General features: G+C 44.4%; 1 protein-coding gene across 1 annotated transcript in view; it reads left to right on the forward strand.

The window, feature by feature from the left end:
• Positions 1 to 20348, forward strand: part of LOC115143263 (chromodomain-helicase-DNA-binding protein 5-like) — a 52306-nt gene that overhangs the window by 12338 nt on the left and 19620 nt on the right. Inside the window, 11 exon segments of the mRNA XM_029683471.2 lie at positions 9428 to 9579; positions 12782 to 13054; positions 13151 to 13269; positions 13695 to 13942; positions 14049 to 14140; positions 14317 to 14443; positions 14764 to 14930; positions 15058 to 15285; positions 15520 to 15726; positions 19712 to 19923; positions 20151 to 20282. Coding sequence (XP_029539331.1) covers positions 9428 to 9579; positions 12782 to 13054; positions 13151 to 13269; positions 13695 to 13942; positions 14049 to 14140; positions 14317 to 14443; positions 14764 to 14930; positions 15058 to 15285; positions 15520 to 15726; positions 19712 to 19923; positions 20151 to 20282 — 1957 coding nt within the window.

Raw genomic sequence — 20348 nt, forward strand, 5'->3', positions numbered from 1 at the left:
GAAACACCTCAATGAAGGGAGAACCCTGAAGTCACTCTCCACAGGGCACCATTAACTGGGTATTTCTATAAGGAGCCTGTCAAAGAGAGAGGCCCAATGCGTTTTCTGTAAATGCTGAACTTTCAACAAGGGAGAAGGTCATGAATCTCCCCTCTAATGGAGCGGTCCAGTGGCCAAGCCCTTGCAGGAAGTTCAGAGCGGTGCTGCCTGCCCACCGTCCGCTCTTTAAAGTGGACACAGTGTGCGAAGTAGGGCTGCAGCCTGGTTCAAACAGGAAGTTTGTGGTTCAAACAGGGCCTTGTGCCAGCTGCCCTGTGACACGTGCCACAGTGATCCCCCTCAACACCTGGCACAGTCAGATACGCACAGCCAGCCACCAGGCTGGTTACTAGGCTGCCACCTCTGGAAGACATCACAGAGCATTTTGAGTAATAGCTGCGAGCTATTTTATTAGTCAATATGCGCCAAATACAACAGGTGTAGACCTTACAGTGAAATGCTTACTTACAAGCCACGAACTAACAATGGAGTTAAAAAATCTGGATAAGAAATAAAGTAACAACTAATTCAAGAGCAGCAGTAAAATAAGAATAGCAAGACTATATACAGGGGGGTACCGTAACAGAGTCAATGTGCCGGTTAGTTGTGGTAATATGTACTCGTAGGTAGAGTTATTATCGTGACTATGCATAGATGATAACAACAGAGAGTAGCAGTGGTGTAAAAGTGGGGGGTGCAATGCAAGTAGTTTGGGTAGCCTGTGATTAGATGTTCATGAGTCTTATGGCTTGGGGGTAGAAGCCTATTGGACCTAGACTTGGTGCTCCGGTACTGCTTGCTGTGTGGTTGCAGAGAGAACAGTCTATGACTAGGGTGGCTGGAGTCTTTGACAATTTTTAGGGCCTTCCTCTGACACCGCCTGGTATAGAGGTCCTGGATGGCAGGAAGCTTGGCCCCAGTGATGTACTGGGCCGTTCGCACTGTAGTGCCTTGCAGTCGGAGGCCGAGCAGTTGCCATACCAGGCAGTGATGCAACCATGCTCTCGATGGTACAGCTGTAGAACCTTTTGAGGATCTGAGGTCCCATGCCAAATCTTTTCAGTCTCCTGAGGGGGAATAGGTTTCATCGTGCCCTCTTCACAATTGTCTTGGTGTGCTTGGACCATCTTAGTTTGTTGGTGATGTGGACACCAAGGAACTTGAAGCTCTCAATCTTCTCCACTACAGCCCTGTCGATGAGAATGGGGGCGTGCTCAGTCCTCTTTTTCCTGTAGTCCACAATCATCTCTTTTGTCTTGACCACATTGAGGGAGAGTGTCACGACTTTCGCCAAAGTCGGTCCCTCTCCTTGTTCAGGATTGCGTTCAGCGGTCGACATCACCGGCCTTCTAGCCATCGCCGATCCACTTTTCATTTTCCATTTGTTTTGTTTTTGTTTTACACACCTGGTTTCAATTCCCCAATTACATGTTCATTATCATCTGTTTTCCCCATGGTTTTTGTGCGTGATTGTTTTATGTATGTTTTATGTATGTTCGGTCCGTTATTGTGGGCTCATGTTATTGGAATATTTGAGTAAACTTACTTGTGTTACTCATCTCTGCTGTCCTGCGCCTGACTCCTCTGCACCAGCTACACCCAGACCATTACAGAGAGGTTGTTGTCCTGGTACCACACGGCCAGGTCTCTGACCTCTTCCCTATAGGTTGTCTCGTCGTTGTCGGTGATCAGGCCTACCACTGTTGTGTCATCGGCAAACTTAATAGCGTTCTCACATAGGTGTTCCTTTTGTCCAGATGGGAAAGGGCAGTGTGGAGTGCAATAGAGATTGGATCATCTGTGGATCTGTTGGAGCGGTATGCAAATTGGAGTGGGTCTAGTGTTTCTGGGATAATGGTGTTGATGTGAGCCATGACCAGCCTTTCAAAGAACTTAATGGCTACAGACTTGAGTGCTACGGGTCGGTAGTCATTTAGGCAGGTTACCTTCGTGTTCTTGGGCAAAGGTACTATGGTGGTCTGCTTTAAACATGTTGGTATTACAGACTCGGACAGGGAGAGGTTGAAAAATGTCAGTGAAGACACTTGTTGGTCAGCACATGCTCGCAGTACACATCCTGGTAATCCATCTGTTACGTGGAGTGGAACAGGGGAACCCAAGAGCAGACTAGGATAAGGAGACTGGGATGAAGTAAGCAAGGTATTTATTGAAACACAAGGGGGAGATGGAATGCAGGTCAGGGGATGCTCGGGGGGGTTGCTGGAAACCAGGTGCGGAGGCTGAGGCTGGATCGAGAGGGCTTGAAACAGGGTAAGCAGGTCGGGAGGGAAATCCAAGGGAGTAGTAGAGTGGGGAATCAAGGACAGAGTAGCAGGATGACGAGACGTGGGACTGGAGACAGGGACCAGAGTCAGAGCGGGAAGAACTGTAGCAGAGAGGAAAACAGCGTCAGCCAAGGAAAACAGGCGTAACAGGAATAGTAACAAATGGCTAGAAACGTAGACTGACTGAGCAGAGATTACGATCTGGCAGGGCAGAGTATTTGTAGAGGTCTTTGTTATGGAACAGGTTGCAGCTGGTGGGGATCTGCTCTGAATCCAACACACCTGTCTCTGCCCACACAATCACACACATAGAGAGGGAGAGGGAGCGAGTACTGGGGGAGTGGCGGCAGGTCAAGGAGACACAGGATGAGCAGTAGAGGGCGTTGCAGGAGCTGATGTGACAGTCTGGCCCTACGGCCTTGTGAATGTTGACTTGTTTAAAGGTCAAACCCACATCGGCTGCGGAGAGCATGATCACACAGTCTTCCGGACCAGCTGGTGCTCTCACGCATGTTTCAGTGTTTTTTGCCTCGAAGCGAGCACAGAAGTAGTTTAGCTCGTCTGGTAGGCTCGTGTCACTGGGCAGCTCTCGGCTGTGCTTCCCTTTGTAGTCTGTAGTGGTTTGCAAGCCCTGCCACATCCGACAAGCATCAGAGCCGGTGTAGTACGATTCGATCTTAGTCCTGTATTGATGCTTTTCCTGTTTGATGGTTCGTCGGAGGGCATAGCAGGATTTCTTATAAGCGTCCGGGTTAGAGTCCCGCTCCTTGAAAGCGGCAGCTCTAGCCTTTAGCTCAGTGCAGATGTTGCCTGTAGTCCATGGCTTCTGGTTGGGGTATGTACTAGAGGTCGACCGATTATGATTTAACGCCGATAGCGATTAATCGGACGATTTTTATATATATTTCTAACAATGACATTTACAACAATACTGAATGAACACTTTTATTTTAACTTAATATAATACATAAATAAAATCAATTTAGTCTCAAATAAATAATGAAACATGTTCAATTTGGCTTAAATAATGCAAAAAACACAGTGTTGGAGATGAATGTAAAAGTGCAATATGTGCCATGCTAACGTTTATGTTTCATGCTCAGAACATGAGAACATATGAAAGCTGGCGGTTCCTTTTAACACTAGTCTTCAATATTCCCAGTTAAGAAGTTTTAGGTTGTAGTTATTATAGGACTATTTCTCTATATCATTTGTATTTCATATACCTTTGACTATTGGATGTTCTTATAGGCACTATAGTATTGCCAGCCTAATCTCGGGAGTTGATAGGCTTGAAGTCATAAACAGCGCTGTACTTCAAGCATTGCGAAGAGCTGCTGCAAATGCAGGAAAGTGCTGTTTTAATGAATGCTTATGAGCCTGCTGCTGCCTATCACCGCTCAGTCAGACTGCTCTATCAAGTATTAAATCATAGACTTAATTATAATATAATAAACACACAGAAATGCGAGCCTTAGGTCATTAATATGGTAAAATCTGGAAACTATAATTTCAAAAACAAAACGTTTATTATTTCAGTGAAATATGGAACCGTTCCGTATTTTATCGAACGAGTGGCAACCCTAAGTTTAAATATTGCTGTTACATTGCACAACCTTCAATGTTATGTCATAATTATGTAAAATTCTGGCAAATTTAATTACGGTCTTTGTTAGGAAGAAATGGTCTTCACACAGTTCGCAACGAGCCAGACGGCCCAAACTGCTGCATATACCCTGACTCTGCTTGCACTGAACGCAAGAGAAGTGACACAATTTCCCTAGTTAATATTGCCTGCTAACATGAATTTTAAAAACTAAATATGCAGGTTTTAAAAAATATACTTGTGTATTGATTTTAAGAAAGGCATTGATGTTTATGGTTAGGTACATTCGTGCAACGATTGTGTTTTTGTTAAATCATCACCCGTTTGGTGAAGTTGAAGTCGGCTGTGATTCGATGATAAATTAACCGCATTGATTATATGCAACGCAGGACAAGCAGGTTAACCTAGTAATATCATCAACCATGTGTAGTTAACTAGTGATTATGTGAAGATTGATTTTTTAAAAATAAGATAAGTTTAATGCTAGCTAGCTACTTACCTTGGCTCCTTGCTGCGCTCGTGTAACAGGTGGTCAGCCTGCCACGTCCAAAAATGCAGATTGCCGATTGTTATGAAAACTTGAAATCGGACCCAATTAATCGGTCGACCTCTAGTATGTATGTACGGTCACTGTGGGGACGTCGTCATCGGTGCACTTATTGATGAAGCCAATGACCGATGGTTGTGTACTCCTCAATGCCATTGGGAGGAATCCCAGAACATATTCCAGTTTGTGCTAGCAAAACATTCCTGTAGTTTAGCATCTGCTTCATTTGACCACTTTTTTTATTGATCTAGTCACGGGTGCTTCCTGCTTTAATTTTTGCATGTAAGCCGGAATCAGGAGGATAGAATTATGGTCAGATTTTTCAAATGGAGGGCGAGGGAGAGCTTTGTATGCAACTCTGTGTGTGGAGTAAAGCTGGTCACTCTGGTTGCACATTTAACATGGTGATAGAAATTTGGTAAAAACAGATTTAAGTTTCCTGGCATTAAAGTCCCTGGCTACTAGGAGCGCCGCATCTGGGTGACCATTTTCTTGTTTGCTTATGGCGGAACACAATTCATTCAATGCTGTCTTTGTGCCAGCCTCAGTCTGTGGTGGTATGTAAACAGCTACGAAAATACAGATGAAAACTCTTTAGGTAGATAGTGTGGTCTACAGCTTATCATGAGATACTCTACCTCAGGCGAGCAATAGCTCAAGGGTTCCTTAGATATTGCGCACCAGCTGTTATTTACAAAATTACATAGTCCTCCGCCCCTTGTCTTACCAGACGCAGCTGTTCTATCCTGCCGGTACAGCGTATAACCAGCCAGCTGTATGTTGATAGTGTCGTCGTTCAGCCACAACTCCGTTAAGCATAAAATATTACAGTTTGGATGTCCCGTTGCCAGTTTAATTTTAATCTTCCGCGTAGGTTATCGATTTTATTCTCCAAAGATTGCACGTTTGCTTGCAGATTGGAAGGAAGTGGGGGTTTATTCGATCACCTACGAATTCTCAGAAAGCCTCCCGCCCTATGGCCCCTTTTTCTCCGCCTCCTCTTCACGCAAATCACGGGGATCTGACCCTGTTCCAGAGACAACAGTATATCATTCGCGTCGGGCTTGTCAGACTCGTTAAAGGAAAAAAGGATTCTGCCAGTCCATGGTGAGTACATTTAGATGTGGTGCCTTACATACAATTCTACATGTGCGGACATCATGTGTTTATCTCAATTACATTTATTAAATTGGCCATTTGTGGTCAACTTGGTGGTAGATAATGGGGGGTGTCACATATCAGCAAGGAGGAGTGTTCTTGAACCGGAAACAGACAATTATTTTCTTTCTTAACCTGCCTGTATTTCAACTGCATTTCTCCTCATCTCAGTCAATTGCATCATCAGTGCATTTGAATGAACTACAACATTAGCTGTGTTGTTGTGATGATGTCATGCCTGGCAGGTAGCAAACATGGACAGTAGCTCAGACATGAAAGAGCTCCTATGAGATACTGCAGACATGTTGGCTTATTAACTATAGAGCTTGAGGCACTAGCTGCCATTATACATGTTTATGAGAGAGCCTCAATCTACACAAGTGGGATGATGCATCCAGTTTAGGCAGTGGTGAATGGGAATGTATAAATAGACAATTCTATGAGTCTCTCATTGATAATGAACCTTGGAAGCCCCTAGTGTCTGTGTAGCCCCTCCTGACTAGCCTGGCTAAATGGAGTATAAGTACATTGCAAGTCAAGGTTTGTGCTTAGAGGAGACAGGGAACCCCTACTCAGTGTTCCTCTGGGAGTGGTAGGATGCAAGGCTAGCCTAGTGTTGACTGGCTGAATGACTCTGATGCACGTGCTGCATATTTCATGCCCTCCAGTCTGTGTTTGTGAATGAGGAGTGTGTCTCTTTATAATGATGTACTGTCTACTGTCTCTTATTCCTCTGTGACCCACTATGGCCACACTGAAGTCTGGAGCGCCGTAGTACACCCTATTCAGCATGCTTCTATGTATACAACAACATTGAGGCAATACAGTTGATGGATGACTAGCACCTCACTAGGAGTTTTACCTGGCTGATAGGATATAAGGTAAAAGGGGAGGATGGATAGGTGATGATGACTACCATAACCCCGTTGAAATTTGTATGAGTATTACGGTAAGAGTAAAGGTTGTATAGAGTACCAGTCAAACGTTTGGACACAGCTTCTCATTCCACGGTTTCTCTTTAGTAAAAAATATTTTCTACATTGTAGAATAATAGTGAAGATATCAAAACTATGAAATAACACGTATGGAATCATGTAGTAACCAAAAAAGTGTTAAACAAATCAAAATCTATTTTATATTTGAGATTCTTTAAAGTAGCCACCCTTTGCCTTGATGACAGCTTTTGCACACTCTTGGCATTCTCTCAACCAGCTTCATGAGGTACTGGAATGCCTTTCAATGAACAGGTGTGCCTTGTTAATTAACTTCTTAGGGCTGCAATTCCGTTACCGGGATTGATATGACAACAGCCAGTGAAAGTGCAGAGCGCCAAATTCAAACAACAGAAATCTCATAATTAAAATTCCTCAAACATACATGTATCTTATACCATTTTAAAGGTCATCTTGTTGTTAATCCCACCAAAGTGTCCGATTTCAAATAGGCTTTACAGCGATTACAGCGATCAAATAGGCTTTACAGCGATTAGCACCACAAACGATTATGTTAGGTCACCACCAACTCACAGAAAAACACAGAGGAGTCACAAAAAACAGAAATAGAGATACAATTAATCACTAACCTTTGATGATCTTCATCAGATGACACTCATAGGACTTCATGTTACACAATACATATATGTTTTGTTCGATAAAGTGCATATTTATATTTAAAAAATCTCAGTATACATTGGCGCGTTACGTTCACTAGTTCCAAAAACATCCGGTGATATTGCAGAGAGCCACATCATTTTACAGAAATACTCATTATAAATGTCGATGAAAATACAATTGTTAGACATGGAAATATAGATACACTTCTCCTTAATGCAACCACTGTGTCAGATTTCAAACAAACTTTACGGAAAAAGCAAACCATGCAATAATCTGAGTACAACTTTCAGACAACAAAGCAGCCAAAAATATATCTGCCATATTGGGTAATCAACATTATTCATAAATAGCATTATAAATATTCCCTTACATTTGATGATCTTCATCAGAATGCACTCCCAGGAATCCCAGTTCCACATGAAATGTTTGATTTAGTTCGATAATGTCCATCATTTATATCCAAAGAGCTACTTTTGTTAGCTCTAACAAATCCAACAAATCCAAGTCATGAAGTGCGTTCCCTAAAAGCAGACGAAATATCAAAAAGTTCAGTTCCTGTCCGTAGAAACATGTCAAACGATGTATGGAATCAATCTTTAGGATGTTTTTAACATAAAACGTCAATAATGTTCCAACCGGAGAATTCCATTGTCTTCAGAAGTGTGATGGAACAGAGCTCCCTCTCATGTGAATGCGCATGGTCAGAGCATGGTCAGCTCATGGCAGACCTTACTCATTCCCTTCGCATTCGGTCCCACTTCACAGTAGAATCCTCAAACAAGTTTCTAAAGACTGTTGACATCTAGTGGACATAACCAATATCCCACTGTGTATTCAATAGGGGCTGGGTGGAAAATTGACCAACCTCAGATTTCCCACTTCCTGTTTGGATTTCTTTTCAGGTTTTTGCCTGCCATATGAGTTCTGTTCTACTCACAGACATCATTCAAACAGTTTTAGAAACTTCAGAGTGTTTTCTATCCAATACTAATAATAATATGCATATATTAGCAACTGGGACTGAGGAGCAGGCTGTTTACTCTGGGCACCTCTGGGCACTTTTCATCCAGGCTACTCAATACTGCCCCTGCAGCCATAAGAAGTTCATTTGTGGAATCTCTTTCCTTCTTAATACGTTGAGCCAATCAGTTGAGTTGTGACAAGGTAGGGGTGATATACAGAAGTTACCAGCCTCCAGAAATTGCATCCCAAATAAATGCTTCACAGAGTTCAAGTAACATACACATCTCAACATCATCTGTTCAGAGGAGACTGCATGAATCAGGCCTTCATGGTCGAATTGCTGCAAAGAAACTACTACTAGAGGACACCAATAAGAAGAAGAGACTTGCTTGGGCCACGAAACACGAGCAATGGACATTAGGCCGGTGGAAATCTGTCCTGTGGTCTGATGAGTCCAAATTTGAGATTTTTGGATTAAACCGCCTTGTCTTTGTGAGACGCAGTGTAGGTGAACGGATGATCTCTGCATGTGTGGTTCCCACCGTGAAGCATGGAGGAGGAGGTGTGGGGGTGCTTTGCTGGTGACACTGTCTGATTTATTTTGAATTCAAGGCGCACTTAACCAGCATTGTTACCACAGCATTCTGCAGCGCTACGCTATCCCATCTGGTTTGCGATTAGTTGGACTATAATTAGTTTTTCAACAGGACAATGACCCAACACACCTCCAGGATTTGTAAGGGCTATTTGACCAAGAAGGAGAGTGAAAGAGTGCTGCATCAGACGACAAGGCCTCCACAATCACCCAACCTCCACCCAATTGAGATGGTTTGGGATGAGTTGGACCGCAGAGTGAAGGAAAAGTAGCCTACAAGTGCTCAGCATATGTAGGAACTCCTTCAAGACTATTGGAAAAATCATTCCAGGTGAAGCTGGTTGAGAGAATGCCAAGAGTGTGCAAAGCTGTCATCAAGGCGAAGGGTAGCTACTTTGAAGAATCTAAAATAGAAAATATATTTTGATTTGTTTAACACTTTTTTTTGGTTATTGCATGATTGTTATTTCATAGTTTTGATGTCTTCACTATCATTCTACAATGTAGAAAATAGTAAAAATAAAGAGAAACCCTTGAATGAGTAGATGTGTCAACACTTTTGACTGGTACTGTACCTGTATCATGTGTTTCTGAATGCCATGTTTGTGTTTGTGTGTCAAGATGAGGATGAGGAGGGTGAACACAACACTGTCCCGCTCACATCTTTGGACAGCTTCTTCTCTGACGACGACTCCCTCAAACAACAGAAGAAGAAGAAACCTAAAAAGATGAAGGAGGGCAAGATGCCCAAAGTCAAGAAGAGGAAAAAGGAGGTGAGCTCTATCAGACTGCAAACATTTTTGTGCACAATAACACACAACCTGTAAGAAGCTACAGTAGATGTTGTGCAATAAACTGTAGTAGTCTCTTTGTGCCATTTAGACTGTGGATCAGGAGGAGTTCCTGTGGTAGTCAACATGGTCGGTAGGTTAGGAGTGCTAGAGCGTGTACCAGTGGGTGCCAGTAACAGCGTTGTAACAGAGCTGTTCTGACAGCTGAACTCTCCCAGGCATTAGTTCCTGACATTCAGGCAACAGGCTTTAAAACAGCAGCACTGAGCGGTGACTCTCCATAGACCACACCACAACCATTATATCAAAACAGACATCAAACAACTCCTGAACTTTTATTAGTTTCATGGCTGCTCTTTAGATTATTGGCTAATTGAGGTTAACCACTGTGTGCCTTGAAAGAGATCATAGAGGAGTCAGGGGAAAGTGTTCGGTGTAACACAGTGATCCAGGAGAAAGTGTTTGGGAAAACACAGTGACAGTGAGCCAGGAGAAAGTGTTTGGGGTAACACACCCACATGAAAAAATACTACAGTTTACTATAGAATACTACAGTACTTACAATAGAAATACAGAGTATACTATAGAGTACTATACTGCACACTTACTATCCCTCAAGCATGTAGTTTTGTAGTATACTGTAGAATACTATAGTAAACACTATAGTATTATTCCCCAAAACACTGCAGTAAATACTACAGTAATGTCTGCAAAAACACGGCAGGTAGCCTATTGGTTAGTACGTTGGGCCTCTAACCGAAAGGTTGCTAGATCGAATCCCCGAGCTAACAAGGTACAAATCTTGTTGTTCTGCCCCTGGACAAGGCAGTTAACCCACTGTTCCTAGGCCGTCATTGTAAATAAGAATTTGTTCTTAACTGACTTGCCTAGTTAAATAAAGGTTAAACAAATAAAACAATACAACAGTCCACAAAAACACTACAGTAAATCCTACAGTATACTACAGTCCGCAAAAACACTACAGTAAATCCTACAGTATACTACAGTCCGCAAAAATACTACAGTAAATACTACAGTATACTACAGTCTGCAAAAACACTACAGTAATTACTATAGTATATACAACAGTAAATACTACAGTATTCACTCTGTGACTTAAATCCGCAAAAACTCCACAGTGAATACTGCAGTAAAGTCAGCAAAAACACTCCAGTGACTACTATAGTATTTATACCATAGTATACTATGATCTTTTTTCATGTGGTTATCTGTATGCCATTTGAGGGCCTTGCCCGTTATACAGTTTGTGTTGGCTTTGTGGTGCCTGTTTATCATCTGTGTGTCCTTTGCCTGGGTTTGGGATTGACCAGTGTTGTGAATAGTGGTGTTGACAGAACGGGGAGGTCCCTGTCAACGGCTGCCAGCGGTACTAGAAGGAGCTTTGGTGGCCCTTTGGCTGGCCGCGAAAAACACAGAGCACTGGACCCTGTCATGCTAATGAGGGGTCGCCCCATCTCTTTCCCCTCTGTCACACTCTCTTTCTTTCCATCCCTCTCTCTTACCATGCTCAGTTCACAAGCTCTGCTCGACAGTACTCGGTACGTGTTCATCGGGCAGCACTGACTGCTAAGGGAAACCACATCTAGCTGTTATTCACTTACAATCTCTCCCCGAAGTCTAGTGTCAGTAATGGGCCACGGATCAATGGAGTTTACAGCCCCACCAGTGGGTCTCTCCCCCCAGGTTGTCTCAGAGCTGAAGGAAGGAACCAGCTGTGCTCAGACTCCCTCCAGCAGGGCCCTGGCACGCCACAGGAGAGCTGTTAGTACTGATGACTGGCTAGATCTGTTTTAAGGAGAAAAATCCCTTTAGGGGACTGTGCATGTTGATAGTAAGCAGTGTTTTTTTCACACTATACAATTGTAAGGCTTGGGGTGTTTAAGGTATCGCGAGGATATGACGTTTGTATATTCAACCTGACATTTATTTCTGACATAATGGCTGGACAGTATGTATTAATTTAATTTAGTTCTGAAAGTCCTTAATTAATCTGAAATGAAGTTGATACAAAGGAATTTTCTTTAAGACTTTCTTTATTTTTCCTGATCTCCCAGCAGAGACCTCTTCTTTGTTTCCACCCTGATCTTGTGCCCTGTGATGCGTTTGTGTAACATTGAACCCTCTGCATTGTGCGGTCAGGGGTTGGGTTAAGACTTCTCTGTAGTTACTCTCTCTGGATTAACAGTGGTTCTGCTTCCCTGCCTCCATCACCCTCCACTCCGTTTTCATTTGGACCCCCCCTCCACACTCATTCTCTCCCCTTCTCCGTATGCATAAATGAGATTTGTCTAGACGGGTGCTGGAACACAGGCTCTGCAACCACAGGCCTCTGCATAACAAGCTCGTTATGCAAACGTGTCTGATTGGATGGCGCTGTTCCATTGGCTGCTGCTGCTATAGAGTGAGGGGGAGGGGGGAGAGAGAGAGGGAGAGAGCTCCAGACTGCACAGTTTGGTCACCATAGCAACACAGACGGACTGGCGGTGGGGTTGGCAGGCGCTGCGGCAACATGATCCTTTCCTCTGCGCCGCAGAGCAAGACGCCTGCGAGTCTCTCCATGGATCCACACAGGCCTACTGTGCAACGTTCATGCACGCACACACAAACGCACGCACGAGGGTGCATGCACCCACGCATACAACCCAATGCCAGTGCTCACTCATACACTCCATCTATAAACGTTCAACTGCGTAGCCTTACAGATGTTGCCATAGCAAGGCCATGGAGACAATACATAGAGACAATATATGCCTTAGACTTATTGACTGGCTAGGAGGGGGAGATGTGATTGGCTGGGCTTCTGAAGGTGTATGTTGCTTTGTTGTTGCTGTTCTCTATGTAAGCAGAAGGTTTAGAGGTGAATGTGCCTCTGATCATGCCATCTATGGAGCTCTCAACAAGCTGGGAGCTAGATATTAACTCAGTTGATTAAATGTTAATCGTTATCCAGATGGTATGGGGGTGGAGGAGTAGGAGGTCAAGTCAAGAAATTATTCATGTTTTTTGGATGTATGCTCTTTCTCCCTCTTTCCTCTTCAAATATGAAGACTGTGTTAGTGATATTTGCTGACTCACTGTCTGTGTATAAAATGTCTCCTGATTGATTGACAGACAGAGGGGGTGGGATTGTATACTGTAAACAGTGTGTGTGTGTGTGTGTCAGGGAGGAGGAGGTGGCGGAATAGGAGTTGGTGGCAATGACCCGGCGGAGCAGGCCTCAGAGCGGGAGGATGACCATCCACTGCAACGTCCAGAGATTGGCTCAGAGAGCGAGAGCAGCACCTACGCCCCCGCCCCCACCACGAAGAAGAAGAAGAAGAAACCAAAGGAGAAGAAAGAGAAGAAACCCAAACGGAAGAAGAGAGAAGAGGAGGAGGAGGAGGATGATGACAATGATGATGACGACGACGATGATGATGATGATGAAAATAATAAGGTACATTAAGCGTGTCTCTGTTAAACCATCTGTCTAGTTTGACTTGTATTTGTTGTTGTCATAGACTGGACTCGCATTTGTGTTGTTCTGCCCCAGGAGCCCAAGTCATCCAGCCAGCTGATGCAGGAGTGGGGTCTGGAAGATGTGCAGTATGGCTTCACAGAGGAGGACTATACAACCCTCACCAACTACAAGGCTTTCAGCCAGTTCCTCAGGTACTCAACATGTAGGGTCATCATTTATTGCTCGTCTTGTCTATGGATGGCTGTCATGTCTGTGTTGTTAGTTGTTGCTTGAAGCTATCCTAATTAAAACTGCACAGAGAAACTGGAGCAGTGTGTGGACCTTTTTTTGGGGGGGGGGGGGGGTTGTATGACAGCCTGGAGGTTCAGAGACTGAATGTATTGACCCGATATCTTAGAGAGGCCACTGTGCCAACCCACAAGACATTGGCTGACAAATCACAAGCATGCCATGCACGCAACACAGAGGCGACGTTACACAGAGAGGACGTCACACAGATGGGTCACCACTAGTACTGGGGAATAAAGATACAGGTCACTCTAGTGCAGGTTGTTATATAATTAACTGAGAAAATAACAAGGTAAGACAACAGTGTTCTTTCCCTGACTATTCTCAGGCCACTTATTGCCAAGAAGAACCCTAAGATCCCCATGTCAAAGATGATGACAGTGTTAGGGGCCAAGTGGCGAGAGTTCAGCGCCAACAACCCCTTCAAAGGCACCTCTGCAACTGCTGTGGCTGCCGCGGTGGCTGCTGCTGTGGAAATGGTCACTGTGGCCTCGCCCATCTCTGTCAAAGAGGTGACCACCCTACCAAGCTCTCAGCCTGGGCCAATCAGAAAAGCCAAAACCAAAGATGGAAAGGGTAAGGGCTGCCAGTCAAGCATGCGGTATATCAGAATGTATAGAGATATAGTAATAAAGTACCCTCCATACCTCTCTGGTCTGTGCCTGATCTTGTTGTCCTATAGGGCCTGGGGTAAGACGGAAGACAAAGACTGTAAAGGAGGTGAAGAAGAAAAGTAAAGGGAAGAAGACCAAATCCAAGAAGAAAGCCTCCTCGGTAGGGTTTGGAGTGGCACCTTTCTTACCTTCAGTCACATTACTATGACTTAGAATAGATACAGTAGGTTGTTGTTGTTCCCAAACTCTAGTATGGATGAGGTATGTGCTTATTGTGTTAGTTATGTAGTTGCTGATTGACTGTGAGGTTGTGAATGACTCCGTGTCTGTTGGCAGAGTGAAGAGGACTTTGGGCTGGAGGAGTCGGACTTTGATGATGTCAGCATCCACAGTGCCTCGGTGCGCTCTGATACCTCGGGGAATGCCAAGAAGAAAGCCCGGAAGGGTCGGAAAAAAAGGAAACGTATGCTATGTCTTATCTACACTAACCAGTTCTACTAGCTTATATCCTCCCTTCTTTCCATAACCCTCATAACCCAATGACTGTTACTGCTGTGTGTGTAGACACAGACTACTTTACTTTACTTGGATAAAGTAATCCTTCTCACCCCCCCCCCTTAAAAGATTTAGATGCACTATTGTAAAGTGGCTGTTCCACTGGATGTCTTAAGGTGAACGCACCAATTTGTAAGTCGCTCTGGATAAGAGCGTCTGCTAAATGACTTAAATGTAATGTAAATGTACTACATTGACTTGTATCTGAGTTTCCTGTCTTGTGTGCAGGAGAGGATGGGGACGGCTATGAGACAGACCACCAGGACTACTGTGAGGTGTGCCAGCAGGGAGGGGAGATCATCCTGTGTGACACCTGTCCCAAAGCTTACCACCTGGTGTGTCTGGACCCCGAGCTGGAGAAGGCCCCCGAGGGCAAGTGGAGCTGCCCCCACTGTGTGAGTAGTACACCTTAACCTTGACTGTCACTAAACACAACAGAAGTACATCATCCCTATCACATTATGACAGAAGTGCATTGTTACAACAAAGTACATTATCACTATCCCTCATCTGTGCATTCAGGAGAAGGAGGGCATCCAGTGGGAGGCCAAAGATGATGATGATGAGGATGAGGAAGAGGAGGAGGTTGCGGTTGAGGAAGAGGATGACCACCTGGAGTTCTGCAGAGTGTGTAAAGATGGAGGGGAGTTGCTGTGCTGTGACACCTGCCCCTCCTCCTATCATATCCACTGCCTCAACCCTCCCCTGCCTGAGATACCCAATGGGGAGTGGCTGTGCCCACGCTGCATGGTGAGTGACAAGTTCTCCCACGAATCAGTGTTCAGTCAGTGTCACATGCTCCACAATGGTCCAGTTAATGAATCATGTTATTTGTGAGAATGCACTTTGTTCTCCATTAATAAAATAGACTGCTGGAAACAAAATGGAAAGTGTCACTCTCTGTGCAGGCTCCCAAGAGAGAACAGAGATAGACTGATGAGGATAATACCATTCTGTCTCACATAACTCTCTTTCCCCCTCTAGTGCCCACCTCTGAAGGGGAAGGTACAGAGGATTCTCCACTGGACTTGGGGGGATCCCCCTTTACCCACTGAGGTGCCCCCTGGCCCTGATGGAGAGATGGTGGACCTGCTGGTCAAGCCCCCCCTGAAGGGCCACCCGGAGAGGGAACTGTTTGTCAAGTGGGCTGGTCTCTCCTACTGGCACTGCTCCTGGGTCAGCGAACTACAGGTGAGACAATAATCTGTCTGTTTGTCTGACTGCTGCTGACTGCTGGGGGTTTGTCAGAGTTATCACAGTGTTTGAAAGTCAGCCATGTTCAAATATAGTGGCTTACAAGCAGGGCCGTGCACAGGGGGCAGGTGCTACAATTTTTTTTTAAAGGACACCCCCCTTGAAAAATAAATAATCGACTTTCATAATTCATATCTAGAAATTGATAACAGGCCTACTAACTGCCTCTGTAACGAATGTTTTCATTTTTTTATCGTATGGTTATTTATTTCTCAAACAACACACTCACTCATCACAATTTTTAAGCAAGCTAGTTAGAGTGAAGAGGAAATTATAGCCCTGAAAAAGCTTTCCAGTTTCACTGACCTACCCAATGATGTACAGCTCACTCACTGGCGATGGCCGATGCGCTCGTGCCAAAACAATGTTCGCTCAAAAGACCTATTTGGAAGTTGATCAAATATGTTCGTAGCCTACAGCAGAAAGATTAGAGTCTTCTCTTTTCAGCAGGAGCCATTTGCTTTCCAACCTGTTATTCTGCAATTTTATTTGAAATATTGCAAAAGGACTGTTTTGTCTGCTGTTAACTGACAGATGTGCCGTGCGTTCCCCACTGTACGCTACACACAATCCCCACTGTACGCTACACACAATCCCCACTGTACGCTACACACAATCCCCACTGTACGCTACACACAATCCCCACTGTACGCTATACACAATCCCCACTGTACGCTACACACAATCCCCACTGTACGCTACACACAATCCCCACTGTACGCTACACACAATCCAAAGCTTTTAAAAAACTAAGCTATTGTTCCCTCTGCTACCTCACTGCAACCAGTACTAATGCACCAAGTCTGGAACCAATAGGACCCTGAACAGCTTCTACCCCCAAGCCATATGACTTCTAAACAAGACTGCTAAATAGCTAATCAAATGGCTAGCCATGTTATTGTCTGCTCCCTGTATTCTCTATAGCCATGTTATTGTCTGCTCCCTGTATTCTCTATAGCCATGTTATTGTCTGCTCGCTGTATACTGTATAGACATGTTATTGTCTGCTCCCTGTATTCTCTATAGCCATGTTATTGTCTGCTCCCTGTATTCTCTATAGCCATGTTATTGTCTGCTCCCTGTATTCTCTATAGCCATGTTATTGTCTGCTCCCTGTATTCTCTATAGCCATGTTATTGTCTGCTCCCTGTATTCTCTATAGCCATGTTATTGTCTGCTCCCTGTATTCTCTATAGCCATGTTATTGTCTGCTCCCTGTATACTCTATAGCCATGTTATTGTCTGCTCCCTGTATTCTCTATAGCCATGTTATTGTCTGCTCCCTGTATACTGTATAGACATGTTATTGTCTGCTCCCTGTATTCTCTATAGCCATGTTATTGTCTGCTCCCTGTATTCTCTATAGCCATGTTATTGTCTGCTCCCTGTGTTCTCTATAGCCATGTTATTGTCTGCTCCCTGTATTCTCTATAGCCATGTTATTGTCTGCTCCCTGTATTCTCTATAGCCATGTTATTGTCTGCTCCCTGTATACTGTATAGACATGTTATTGTCTGCTCCCTGTATTCTCTATAGCCATGTTATTGTCTGCTCCCTGTATTCTCTATAGCCATGTTATTGTCTGCTCCCTGTATTCTCTATAGCCATGTTATTGTCTGCTCCCTGTATACTCTATAGCCATGTTATTGTCTGCTCCCTGTATTCTCTATAGCCATGTTATTGTCTGCTCCCTGTATACTGTATAGACATGTTATTGTCTGCTCCCTGTATTCTCTATAGCCATGTTATTGTCTGCTCCCTGTATTCTCTATAGCCATGTTATTGTCTGCTCCCTGTGTTCTCTATAGCCATGTTATTGTCTGCTCCCTGTATTCTCTATAGCCATGTTATTGTCTGTTCCCTGTATTCTCTATAGCCATGTTATTGTCTGCTCCCTGTATTCTCTATAGCCATGTTATTGTCTGCTCCCTGTATTCTCTATAGCCATGTTATTGTCTGCTCCCTGTATTCTCTATAGCCATGTTATTGTCTGCTCCCTGTATTCTCTATAGCCATGTTATTGTCTGCTCCCTGTATTCTCTATAGCCATGTTATTGTCTGCTCCCTGTATTCTCTATAGCCATGTTATTGTCTGCTCCCTGTATTCTCTATAGCCATGTTATTGTCTGCTCCCTGTATTCTCTATAGCCATGTTATTGTCTGCTTCCTGTATTCTCTATAGCCATGTTATTGTCTGCTCCCTGTATTCTCTATAGCCATGTTATTGTCTGCTCCCTGTATTCTCTATAGCCATGTTATTGTCTGCTCCCTGTATTCTCTATAGCCATGTTATTGTCTGCTTCCTGTATTCTCTATAGCCATGTTATTGTCTGCTCCCTGTATTCTCTATAGCCATGTTATTGTCTGCTCCCTGTATTCTCTATAGCCATGTTATTGTCTGCTCCCTGTATTCTCTATAGCCATGTTATTGTCTGCTCCCTGTATTCTCTATAGCCATGTTATTGTCTGCTCCCTGTATTCTCTATAGCCATGTTATTGTCTGCTCCCTGTATTCTCTATAGCCATGTTATTGTCTGCTCCCTGTATTCTCTATAGCCATGTTCTTTTCTACTCCCTGTATTCTCTATAGCCATGTTCTTTTCTACTCCCTGTATTCTCTATAGCCATGTTATTGTCTGCTCCCTGTATACTGTATAGACATGTTATTGTCTACTCCCTGTATACTGTATAGACATGTTATTTTCTACTCCCTGTATACTGTATAGACATGTTATTTTCTACTCCCTGTATACTGTATCTTTAACTGTGCATTGTTGGAGAAGGACTCATAAGTAAGCATTTCACTGTTAGTCTACACCTGTTGTATACAAAGCATGTGACAAATAATATTTGATTTGAAATTTTAGGCCTACTCATGGTGTTCTGAATTATTTATTTTCTTTCTGATCAGGAAATAAATGAAGTGCTGCACGTAGGCTATCAGAAGATCAAACCGAATATTGATGATGTAAATCAGGTGTTATCAAGTGTTATGCTGCTGTGGCAGTACTGTTGATATTTACACTAAGTAGCTTGCTACACACACTCGACCTGTGACTGCATTTCAAGCCATGCATGTTTGGATACCGGGCGCGCGCAATCTCCGTACAGGCAAGGGTGCGCAATCTCCGTACAGGCAAGGGTGCGCAATCTCCGTACAGGCAAGGGTGCGCAATCTCCGTACAGGCAAGGGTGCGCAATCTCCGTACAGGCAAGGGTGCGCAATCTCCGTACAGGCAAGGGTGCGCAATCTCCGTACAGGCAAGGGTGCGCAATCTCCGTACAGGCAATCTCCACAGGGTGCGCAATCTCCGTACAGGCAAGGTGCGCAATCTCCGTACAGGCAAGGGTGCGCAATCTCCGTACAGGCAGGGTGCGCAATCTCCGTACAGGCAAGGGTGCGCAATCTCCGTACAGGCAAGGGCGCGCAATCTCCGTACAGGCAAGGGTGCGCAATCTCCGTACAGGCAAGGGTGCGCAATCTCCGTACAGGCAAGGGTGCGCAATCTCCGTACAGGCAAGGGTGCGCAATCTCCGTACAGGCAAGGGTGCGCAATCTCCGTACAGGCAAGGGTGCGCAATCTCCGTACAGGCAAGGGTGCGCAATCTCCGTACAGGCAAGGGTGCGCAATCTCCGTACAGGCAAGGGTGGGGGGGCGAACTTGTGGGCAGTGGGTTCAGAACAACAGCAACAAAAACAGTATACAAATGTTTTTATAATTATACCACCACTCAAAATGGCACTTGGCCAGTGAGAGGTCAAAGGGGAAGGTACACCTCTGTTTGTGGACTTGCCTGCTTACAAGACAACACGTCACAGCACATTGTCACAAATATGACAAGAAAATGTAAGGCAACTTCATGTCATACTTTTTCCGCAGCATTGTTGGTTAAGCCATGCCCTTGTCTCTGGTGTGTGCAGTTAGAGCTGTACCATGCGGTGATGTACCGTAACTACCAGCGGAAGAACGACATGGACGAGCCCCCTCCGTACGACTACGGTTCTGGGGAGGAGGAGCTGAACAACGAGAAGAGGAAGAGTAAAGACCTGCAGTATGCTGCCATGGAGGAGAGATTCTACCGCTACGGCATCAAGCCAGAGTGGATGGTCATCCACAGGATCATCAACCACAGGTGCTCACTTCATACACACACTGTCCTCTCCCTATAAGGACTTTCTCTCACCCAGACTCACACTCACCACTTTGTATACAATGGAGTAAAGACAGTCATATCTACAGCATCATAAAACATTGTTGTCCCAGGTTTGAAATGTGTACAAGTAATTGTCTTTGTATTCTGAGGTTCAATCCAAAAGCTCACAGAGTTTTGACTGTCATTGTTCCTTGCGGTCCCTGCAGTTATGATAAGGATGGAGATGTACACTACATGATCAAGTGGAGAGACCTGCCCTATGACCAGTGCACCTGGGAGGTGGATGACTTTGATGTCCCTGAGTATCACCACAGCAAACACTCCTACTGGGACCACAGGTCAGCTCAGATCTCACACTTTGTTTTATCTCTCTGTCTCTCTCTCTGTCTCTCTCTTTCCCTCTG

This window comes from Oncorhynchus nerka, linkage group LG15 (assembly GCF_034236695.1).
Source record: "Oncorhynchus nerka isolate Pitt River linkage group LG15, Oner_Uvic_2.0, whole genome shotgun sequence".
Lineage (NCBI taxonomy): Eukaryota > Metazoa > Chordata > Actinopteri > Salmoniformes > Salmonidae > Oncorhynchus > Oncorhynchus nerka.